General features: G+C 36.0%; 1 protein-coding gene across 2 annotated transcripts; it reads left to right on the top strand.

Annotated features, from left to right (window-relative positions):
- The first annotated feature begins 1,850 nt into the window (after window positions 1-1,850).
- Window positions 1,851-5,979, top strand: LOC144471551 (ribokinase). Of its 2 annotated transcripts, none has more exons than XM_078183698.1 (8): window positions 1,851-2,115; window positions 2,249-2,383; window positions 2,573-2,705; window positions 3,330-3,456; window positions 4,088-4,249; window positions 4,326-4,417; window positions 4,747-4,938; window positions 5,738-5,979. In XM_078183698.1, exons 2-8 carry the CDS (start codon window positions 2,334-2,336, stop codon window positions 5,912-5,914), a joined length of 933 nt encoding a protein of 310 aa, XP_078039824.1. In that variant the 5' UTR covers window positions 1,851-2,115; window positions 2,249-2,333; the 3' UTR covers window positions 5,915-5,979. The 2 variants fall into 2 exon arrangements, with proteins under 2 accessions (XP_078039824.1, XP_078039823.1); XM_078183697.1 differs by having other exon boundaries at window positions 1,851-2,020; window positions 2,152-2,383.
- Window positions 5,980-10,505: the final 4,526 nt, after the last annotated feature.

A 10,505-nucleotide genomic window follows, 5' to 3' on the forward strand; every position in this document is an offset into this window, starting at 1 on the left:
TCATTAAAAACTGAGTACCTTTAATAATAATTTCATAACAATAATTTCAAGGTATTTTCAAGTACATTTAATTATTTGATAATAATGATTTCAAGATATGTTCAAATATGTTTAATAAGAATCTTATAACAAGAAAAAGACGAACTCTATTTTGGACTTTATTAAATATATTTTAATTATAGCAATATTACATTATATTATATATAATATTATATATTTTAATTGTAGCAATCGTATTATGACAGACGCGTGTTTTAAAAAATCAATCTTTTCGTAATTTTGAAATAAAATTGTTCATACATAGTAGAAAGATTCTACTTAATTAAAAAACAGATTATCGCCCACTGTACTCGTAAAAGATTCTACAATTTCTACGTAATAAGAAAAATTATTTCTTAAAAACTAAAATTGATTAGACAACAAGAAGACGTATCGCATCGAATTTGATAATTTAATTTTTTTAATTAATTTTTCGTCGTTGTAATCTATCGTCATGAGACATTTTTGCATCACTTTTTATATGAAAAAGTAAATTGAAAAGATATATGATTGTGTTAAAAAAGAAACCAAGATTTTGAAATTTCCAAAATTGATTTTGAAAAAAGTTTCTTATTTTGACGTTATATGTGTTTCATGAAACTATTTAAACAATATTATCTTGTCAGGGATCCAAAGGATATTTAAAAGGCAACTATGTTGTTTTTTTTTAACTAATGACAAAGCAGTGAGACATAAAAGAAATAATAAGGAATGTAAAAGTAGTAATTTTATAAGTATTAGAAAATTATCGGCGACATTATTAAGATGCCAGATATCATTTTTTAATAATATATTATTATATCCCTCCATAACCTTAACCCCACGTTCAGCAGTATTATTAATAACTTGCACCGGATGCAATAGATTTCATGTATTTGAAAGTTGAAGTTCCTTTACAAATAGAATTTAACAACGCGTGTTTCAAATGGCGCGCCAATCGAACAAATGCGCGGGAGAAGTGAGACTACAGCATGGCAAAGTAAGGCAAGCTAGGTTTTCTATCTATGTGCACACCCACATAGAATCTGTTGGATATCATTCTATTTCTCTCCATTGTATCTTGTTCTCTTTCTAAAGTACTTGCGCGAAATTAGATGTGCAGTAAAATGGTGGGGATCTACGAGCCAGTTTAGGGAGCACGAAAAGTGTGCAGGAGTAGGACCCATTACTGTACTACTGTCATCAATCTATCGTAAGCTATTTAAAATATTTCCATCAGATTTTCAAAAGTCAAGTTCGCAAAACTGAAAAGTAAAATATATATTTCTAATATAAATGTGACATTTTTTCTACACAAAATGAAAATGTAAATTTATTAAAGTTTACAAATATTATGTGAAAAGTTACACAAATATTAATTAAAGTGGGACGTGGGACTGTCATACGCCATGTATGTACATTCTGTTTGCATGAATGCATTAATACTTAGATATGTCTGCGAAACAAAAAGAATAAAATAAAGAAATGTTTTATATTACATATATTATTTGTAAATTGGAATGTTAAAACTATTCTGAATTCTATGTTGTAATTCAATATTCATTAATATTTTGTAAATTATACCGTCAAAAAATTAATATAACTTTTAATTAGAAGGTTACTTGAATTTTACTTTAAAAGTAATTACATAAATTGCTAAATTATTGTTTCGTTAAAATGAAAAAGATCTTTTTAAGGATCTATATTAATGAACGATTCGCACATGTGGCAACAGATGGCAGCACATGCTTTTTTTAAAATCATCTACCGCTTTATTTATGTTCAATTTTAAATGCTATTTTCATATCGATGATTGCGTATATTTTCATTTCTTTTCTTTTTTGCATTGAACTTTGTTATTCTCACTTATTATTGTATTGCAATATTGCAGGTTTTAAAGTGTGAAAGCTTATCTTTAATCTCTTTGCGGACGTGGCATAAGTTACGTGGCATAAGTAACCATGCGAGTATACACATTAAAACAAAATGACTGAGAATAAATGTACATTTCTCAAATTAATTCTGAATCTGTGAACTTACTAAATTATACATTCAACGTTGACCTCTGCGTTTTTCCCTATAACATGTACATAATTGGTAGGTTATGTCTTCAGTAAACAAATTATTTTTCAGTTACGGGGTTTATTAGTCCACGAGATAAATTGTGATAAAACCTGATAGGAAGCCTTAATCGTTTATATAAACCGAGTAATTCTCGTGCCTTTGCTAGAAGAACCAGTTTCACCGTCCAAGTCACTCACTTAACCACTTAAATATTTTACACTTTTAATCTGTGTTTAACTGTGTCATTAAAAATGTCTCCAAAAGTTGTTGTCGTTGGTTCGTGCATGATTGATTTCACTTGGTAAGTCGGAACAGATGTGATAAATAAATATTTTTATCTCAATTTTTGTAAGGAAATATAGCTAGATCTTTTTTTCATTTTTAACAAGCTTCAAGTGCTTAGTATTGTGTATTTTTTAACTATGAAGCTAGATAGCAAAAGCGAGTGAAATATTTATGACATTATAGGAGATATACACTTTTGTTTTAGCTATTCTCCTCGCTTACCTAAACCTGGTGAAACCATAATTGGTAAAAGCTTTGAGATAAAGTACGGTGGCAAAGGTGCAAACCAATGCATAGCTGCAGCAAAGCTCGGTGCATCTACAGCAATGGTTGCTTGCGTATGACACTTTAATCTCATTTACTTATCCATAAAGTTCAATTAACCCTTGCACTATCAATTAGATAATTATTTAATCTCAACACGGTATTACATAAACATAAAACATGATTATACATTTAGGAAATATTATAAGTTATTTTTGAAATTTGAATCAAGATAGATAAGCTGCAGATTTTCTGTATTTGTAACTGGAATAGGAATAATTAATGCATCAGAAAGATTAAAAGCTTCTGTTTCTTGTAATTGATGCAGACCATTTTTATTTTGCATTTGCAATTTCATGATAATTTTTTCTTCAAGATAGATGATACTAAAATCTTGATAGTGCACATGCTAATTCTTAATAAATTGAAAATTTATTAATACTTTACCGACTCGTCATTCGGCCGTAAATATTCTTATATTGTCATAACATTAGCATTAAGAAATATTTATTTTATTTATCGCAAAAATTATCTAATATTTAAAAAATTATGTAATAATACCTCTCAATAATAAATAGCATGTTATTGGTTGCTATGACAACCGATTCACAGGCTACCGATCGGGATAAAAAGCCGATTTATAGGCTGCTGGTCGGTAAAGTGTTAAGAATCCCCTTCAAAATTTATTTTTTATGTAGTTAGGTTCAGACATATACGCTCAAGAATACTTAAAAATATTTGAGAAGGAGAATGTGAATATCAACCATGTTCAAATACAGAAGGATCAGCACAGTGGTGTAGCGCATATCATCGTTGATGACAACGGTAGGAAAACGCTATCAATCGTATCAGATTGTTGCACAAAAGAGTAGATATTAAATAACCGCAAGATAATAAATATCGGATAGTATTTAAATTAATACACGCTACATTCAATAAGTTCTTGTATTAATGAAAAATAAAATCTACACATATATTATCAACTCAGGTCCTATTAGTACTTATTTTTAACTAAGTTGATAGCTATTTGCGGTTGCTGAAGGTTTATTTTAATTAGTTCGATTAGTAAAGTAAAGATCGTGCACTTAATGTGTCTGAAAAAAATCATTTTACCGTCCGTTAGCACCACCCTGGTGTTACACACGAGATGTTGAACATACCCGGTGACACCACGGTGATCGTCGTGTTTGCAGCTAAATGGTAAATAGTGATGCCAGAAAAAATAAAATAAGATATTAATTCAAAAGTAAGACAGAAATAAACGATTGCACATAAATTAATATAATAAATACAAAGGGTAGCAATATGTTCACATTAAGATCCATAGTAAAAACGAATATTATAAGTTGACATTGAAACGAAATTTTCAAAAAAATTTCAAACCAGAGACTGTTTAATATACCATGTAGTATGTAAAACGCATTGTACTACTTTCCGTAAAACACTTATTTTTCAGGACAAAACAGCATAGTGATTATATTAGGATCGAACACGGCGCTAAACGAAAAACAGGTGGATACTGCGGTTGAGATAGTCAGAGATGCTGACGTTCTACTGTGCCAATTGGAGTCTTCCTTGGAAGGCACACGGCATGCTTTAAGGCTCCATAAAGGCCACGGTTAGTTGCGTCTGGTAATGCATTGATGTTCTTACATTCAATGACGATGATAGCTATGTAAGCTGTAATGCGATAGGTCTGTCGATTCTGAATGGGGCGCCTGCGATGGAACACATTGACGAGGAACTTTTGTCACTCTGTGACATATTTTGTTTGAACGAGACCGAGGTACGCTGATCGCCGGCTGGTAAATTAAAATTTAGCATAGGGAACATATGATTTAAATGCCATGATTACTACGGATGAGATGACCCTGTATGGAATGAAATGTTTATTTTCATTTTTGTGAAAGATCTATGTTTATCTCGAAATGCTACATTAATTTAGACAGCCCTCTTTTCAATTTCTATTTCAATTTTTGTAAAATATCGGTAATTATTTTTTTTATTACTTGATATGATCATTTATAGTTTACTACATGTTGTTAAAACAAGTGGTTCATCACTCTCCAATTTACTTTATATAAAAGTAGTTAAATAGCGAATGCACCTTTGTAGGCAGAAGTAATGACGGGGGTGCAGACAATAGGGCTAACAAATGTACAGAAGATTATTGATAAGTTGTTGGACTACGGTTGCAACACAGTTGTTCTCACTTTGGGAGAATTGGGAGCGGCGTTCGCATCAAAGGAGTGTAGAAATGTCACCGTAATTCCCAATGCCAAAAATGTGCAACCCGTTGACACAACTGTAAGTGCGCTATTTAATAATTTAAGGGAAACTTGTATTTTAATTGCCTTGAGCATTTAAGAATGTTCAGAAAACATATTTTACCGTACAATTTAAAATCATCATTAATATTTTCATTCTCTTTCGATCACGGGCTCGTGAAAGAACTCCACATCGTTGAATTCACTCTTGTTTCTGTAGCTTCAACAGCGCATCTAATTAGTCTGGATGCGAAGGATGAGTCATCGGGAAAGACTCATATTTAAATTACTAACAGTAACGGAAGATAAGGCATCTTATTCGTTATCTGTTTATAAAATTTTTAGTACCATGTTGACCAGCAACAACTACAAATATTAGATAAAAGTGAACAAAATAGTTAAATGAAATAATAATCGAAGTTTGGACTTCTTATATTAATTTTAAATTTGCTATCGCAGTAACACGATTTAGTACGCTGGATCTGACAACAGTTAATTTTTAAGTTTTTATAAACAATTTCTTGAACAAAAGAGAGCAATCAAATGAGTAGAATGTCCTAAAGAGCAATGTCTGCCAGCGTTCTTTTTCAGCCTTTGTAAATTTATCTGGCCATGAACTTTTTCCTAGTTGCGAATATTTCAGTCAACTGCAAGAAATTGTTTGTTGAAAGTGTGAAATATGTGATGTGTGGGTAGTTTTATATTGTGCTTGTGTGATGAAGAATGAAGAATTAATTACTTATTCGCTCACTGAAGGAAAGAACACCGTGGTTGTGAATTGATTTACTGTTCGGAGGAACGGCGGCCGCGTTTCGCTAATATTCGTTATACATGCGCAGGGAGCCGGGGATGCATTTCTGGGAGCTATTGCATATTTCAAAGCGTATCACCCAGAGCTTCCGATGAACGAGTGCATCCGAAGAGCCTGCGCGATCGCCACAGAATCCGTCCTGAAGCTCGGCACGCATAACAGCTTTCCAACCAGGGACAACTTGTCACCGGAATTGTTTGTATAACTCAATAAAAAACAATTCTTGTACCATTAGTGTACCCGAATGTATGTTCCCTGACGCGACTCACAATATTTTGCACTTTAACGACCAAGTGATAAATAAATGCATTGAAAAACGAAGACCAAAATAATCAACAACTTGTGGAAACGGGGTATGACACGATTATGTTTCATATATCTCGAGTTAAATATCACGTCCACATTTCGAGTCAAGAAATTGATTGATCATAGGATCTTAATCAAAATGTGGTTTTTACGTGACTCAGGTATGTAAATTAGGTCCATTTCGAGACGACTCTTTTTCGTTACACTATCAAGGGGGTCTTTCCCCAAGGTCTCTTGTTAAGAGCAACAGCGTTATACTATAAAGTTTATGATGTGGATTGAAATACCAGAAAATATTTGCATTATTACGGGGTGTTTTTCAAAGGAAATCCATTCAAAGAAATTTGAGACAATTTAAAAAAATTTTAAGGTCGAATAACACATTATAACTTTTATGAAATAATCTGTATTATTATTAATATCATCGTGTAATGCTTGATTATAATTCTTCATAAGTGTGTAACTCTGCACCTACAAGTATTTTCTCAGTTTTTCACATGTATTCATCTATCCATACTAATTGGAAGTTTCACCTGGAAGTTTCCTACTTTCTTCTTCTTTTTTCATGATTCATCCTCTGCCTCCCGGCCATACATTTTAATTTTGAAACCGACATCTAACACGAAAAGTTTACACTTTCAATTCGATACTTGTGGCGCAGATCTTAGTAAATTCGTGCTTTGTTCACAAAAATCTGCATAAACCAACTTCAACCCTCAGGAATAGCTCGACACGCGTTCATTATGTAGATGATAGAACATAGACATAGAAGCCTAAATCATAAAATTTCAAGAAGCGATCATCAGTCAGTAATTAATCACCAGAACTGCATATACAGTTCCCTTTGATCTCAGGGCAAATCAAATCCACTTTAAGAAGACGATCGAAAAGCAGATAAGGAGGATCATCCACGGATGCTGGGTTGCGCAAGGACCAAGTGGGAGCTTCCAACAGGAATCTTCGTCCCAAGGATGACGCGATAAGAATGCAATTCTTGTTGTAATATGCGTAAGAAGCCGCGGTTTTACGGCGGTTGTGCGTAAATGCCGGCAGGAAAAGGATAACTGTCGTGCGTTCGAGACGGGTGAATGGACGGCCGGCGTGTGGCACCGATCATTTTCGCGTTGGCGTTTCGAGTCATTTTTCCCCTTTTTCCCGATTTTCCGGGAAACGAGAACAAGCTGTGGGCCGATCGGCCGAGCATTTCTCCTCCTCTGGCGGGGAATGATGACGTCCCCGGTGCCGGTCGCGCGACTTCGCAAGAGGAAACGTGGATCCGTGACGTCAAGACCCCTCCTCGGGGACCCGTTGAGGGGCCGCATGAATGAAGCATCCGTCGTGATCCACGGTGAGGGAATTTGGCTGGTTACCAGTTGGAAATAGGGGAGGAGCGGGGTGGACAGACGTGAGCCTCAAGTGGGAGTATCTCCTGCTCCTGTTCTTGGAGAGGATAAAAAATCCTTTGGACTTAGCTGGACGCTCAGTTTTCAACAAGCCACCGACACCTTCTATCGTCAGCCTTGTGTGACTTGATCGACTGGGGTTCCTGAAGAGTACAAGCGCAAGAACTCAGGACAGTAATCTACTTTGGTTCAGAAGCCAGCATCTTCGAGCGTAATAGCACGACCAAAGGTTCCACGATCAACCCCTGTGGTGGCTCTTGTCAAAGCCGCGCCGATTCCTCGTAATTGCCCCCTCGATTGAGCAGCAAGCACGACCGCTGTCTTAAGTCGAGGACTGATCTATTCGGAGGACAATTATCCTTTGTGGCGGTCAGCTTCGAGTAGCTGGAAAGAAAAGTTCGAGGAAAAAAGGACAGAAGATTATCTCGACAATGTCGCTCTACCTTTGGTTGTTGGTCCTCATCCCCGTGCAAATAGCCTCCATGCCCAACAGCGACGTGAGGTTGCACCACACCAGACATCACAACCATTCGCACCTGCAGCTGCACAAGAGGCACATCATCGCTCAAAATTTGGTGTCTGCGGTGGAGGAATACGAGGAGGATGCGTTTGAGAGGCGTTTTGACGCGGCGTGTGGCTACACCGTTGAGAAGGTCTCGGACGCAGAGACCAGTTGCGTGAAGAGGCATCTGCGACACATCAAGTGCCGCCGCAACAAAGCGTATGGAGATGGTCGGTGTATCCAGACCTACAGGAACATCACCCTGGACTGCGACGACTCCCCTACGGGAATCATAAAGTTGTTCACTGGCTGTGTGTTCGCTTTCCAAAAGTTCAGCACGGACCTCGGCCGGCAACTGAATGTCTCGGAATGATGAGCCTTTGGGTTCAAACCTACGGATCAAGGACTGGTCATAATTTCATTACAATCTTCGCCTCAACTGTGCCTTAATCTCAGTATCATCAATGTCTTCGTATTTATTTTATTTATTTCATTATTTATTTATATCGCTTCATAATCACTTTCTCTTATAGAACTGTGTTCATTCATTGAAAGAAATTGTGATATGCCGGGCGAGCGCACAAGCTCCGCGTCATTTTGATAGAAGATTAGTCTCTTAGTGTATCGCTTACTTTGTTTATTCTACCATAAGGTGTTCCTGACATTTGCTCAAACAACGAAGTAACCGTAAAAAGCGTTTGGAACCATTAAAATTGCAGTACTTGTTCCTTCTATTTTACGAAATGCCGATCGCTACCTCTCTTGCATTCAACTGACACATATTTATACGAAGCTTAACTGTCTTTTTTTAAGATTTTTCTACAAAACCTTTCGGTTTTGCCGAATTTAGTGTTCACGGTTGTCTGATATTGTTCGTCGATAGACTGCGAATTTGCATAAGCAGGATCATTGTCATCTATGTGTAGGACAACGTTGACTGACACGATTGTAAACATTTCTCTGTAAATGTTTCTGTTCTCATTAACACGCTAAATTTTCTCACAGTAAAATCCGCAGTCTATTTTAAGTAATACGAACTTTCCACTTACATAATTAAAATTCGTATCGAGCGTTGTCGGCGTCTCCCGCAGAGGGTCATTACAACCGTAAATGCATTGATTAACAATGATAACTTGTTTGCCGGATGACGTCCGTGCGCGGAATCTCGATTTGCTCAAAGATTACTATTATGCAATAAGCAATTATCGCGTGCTATTTATAGAACACCTTCGTGTTGACGATAAACGTGTCGCGCTAAGATCAAACCAGTGTTTACAAGGTTACCAGGTGTATCGCTTCGGATAATCCAGGAATCGAAAAATTCCCAAAAGATCAATGTATATTTTCACAAAAGCCAAAACAACAAAAGGTAGATGCAACGTAACCTAGGGCTTTTAGTATGCTTTCATCGTAGCAGTATCATTAATTTATTGAATTATCCTGGGTTATCCAACTCACGCAGCATGGTAATCGAAATATTTATTCGCTCATGTGTTCCTAGAAGTCTGTATCTCATAATTAATTTATTAGCAGTGATTTACTATATAGTATGTCTCTTCAAATTTTCTACTGTCCAAACAATAAAATAAAATAGAATGTTTTGTTCGCAATCTATATATTTGACTCATTTCACCAATTATGTGCACCCAGTTCCTCCAAATGTTTCCTGTTATACAAATAAGAATATGACCAGAAATTTATTTTCTATCTAATAATAATTGTAATTGGTAACATTTTATAAATTGATTTATAAACTGACCAAATAAAATAATAAGTTTTGCGAGCAGCTTGTCTTGTTATTTCTTACTACGATGTAGTTTCGTCCTAATCGATGCTGAATGACATATATGGAAAACTCTATGGTAGTCTACGGAGCTAAGCGGGTCTGATCCACGCCGAACATAAACTGATTTAATAGTTCATTCTTTATAGCAGCCGTAAAACGTGACCGACGTACTAATTAGCTATTCCAAACTTGAGTCTCCTTTCCAGATTTCATCCCTGTTTTGTTAATAAAGCGTATGTCATATACGCTTTTGTAATTTTGTGATTCGAACACAATACAATTTTTGCGTCCCTTTGCCAAGTGCTTCGTTTTAAGACTACTTGAAACTGATTCACGCTAGGATGCACCCTCGTAAAGATGAAGATAAAAAGATCGAAGTTCCAAAGGGTATCTACATCCACTTTAAAAGATTACTGCAAAAACATGCAAGTTGAAATTTGGAGAGACTTATAATATGTAAGAATAATTTGTATACGATACAAAATCACTTGAATCCGATGGAATAGTCATGGATCCCCCACTAGTTCATAATTTCTGCATGATTGTAACGAAGCTCCTCGCACTTGTAAGAATCATTTAAAGTTGTAAACAAGATTGCACGCGTCAAGCGAGTAGACCGACTAGCGACCAGAACGTATTGAATCGATCCGTCGATCGATGTCTGAGAAATGGCTGGTTTAAAATCGGAAAACCAATCGACGGTAATGATGATGAGGCTGCCGCGGCGTTAGGTGTCGAAACGCACGGCTATTGAAAACCCAACGCTTCCGGCGTCGAACTGTGGACGTACGCCGAGAAC

The sequence above is a fragment of the Augochlora pura genome, chromosome 6 (assembly GCF_028453695.1).
Source record: "Augochlora pura isolate Apur16 chromosome 6, APUR_v2.2.1, whole genome shotgun sequence".
Classification (NCBI taxonomy): domain Eukaryota; kingdom Metazoa; phylum Arthropoda; class Insecta; order Hymenoptera; family Halictidae; genus Augochlora; species Augochlora pura.

What these genes read in the sequence shown, in the direction of transcription:
- LOC144471551 (XM_078183698.1), top strand. Translation starts at nt 2,334, where the DNA reads ATGTCTCCAAAAGTTGTTGTCGTTGGTTCGTGCATGATTGATTTCACT. An exon ending in TATCATCGTTGATGACAACG is followed by an intron (nt 3,457 to 4,087) that starts GTAGGAAAACGC and finishes CTTATTTTTCAG; the next exon opens with GACAAAACAGCATAGTGATT. An exon ending in AAGGCTCCATAAAGGCCACG is followed by an intron (nt 4,250 to 4,325) that starts GTTAGTTGCGTC and finishes GTAATGCGATAG; the next exon opens with GTCTGTCGATTCTGAATGGG.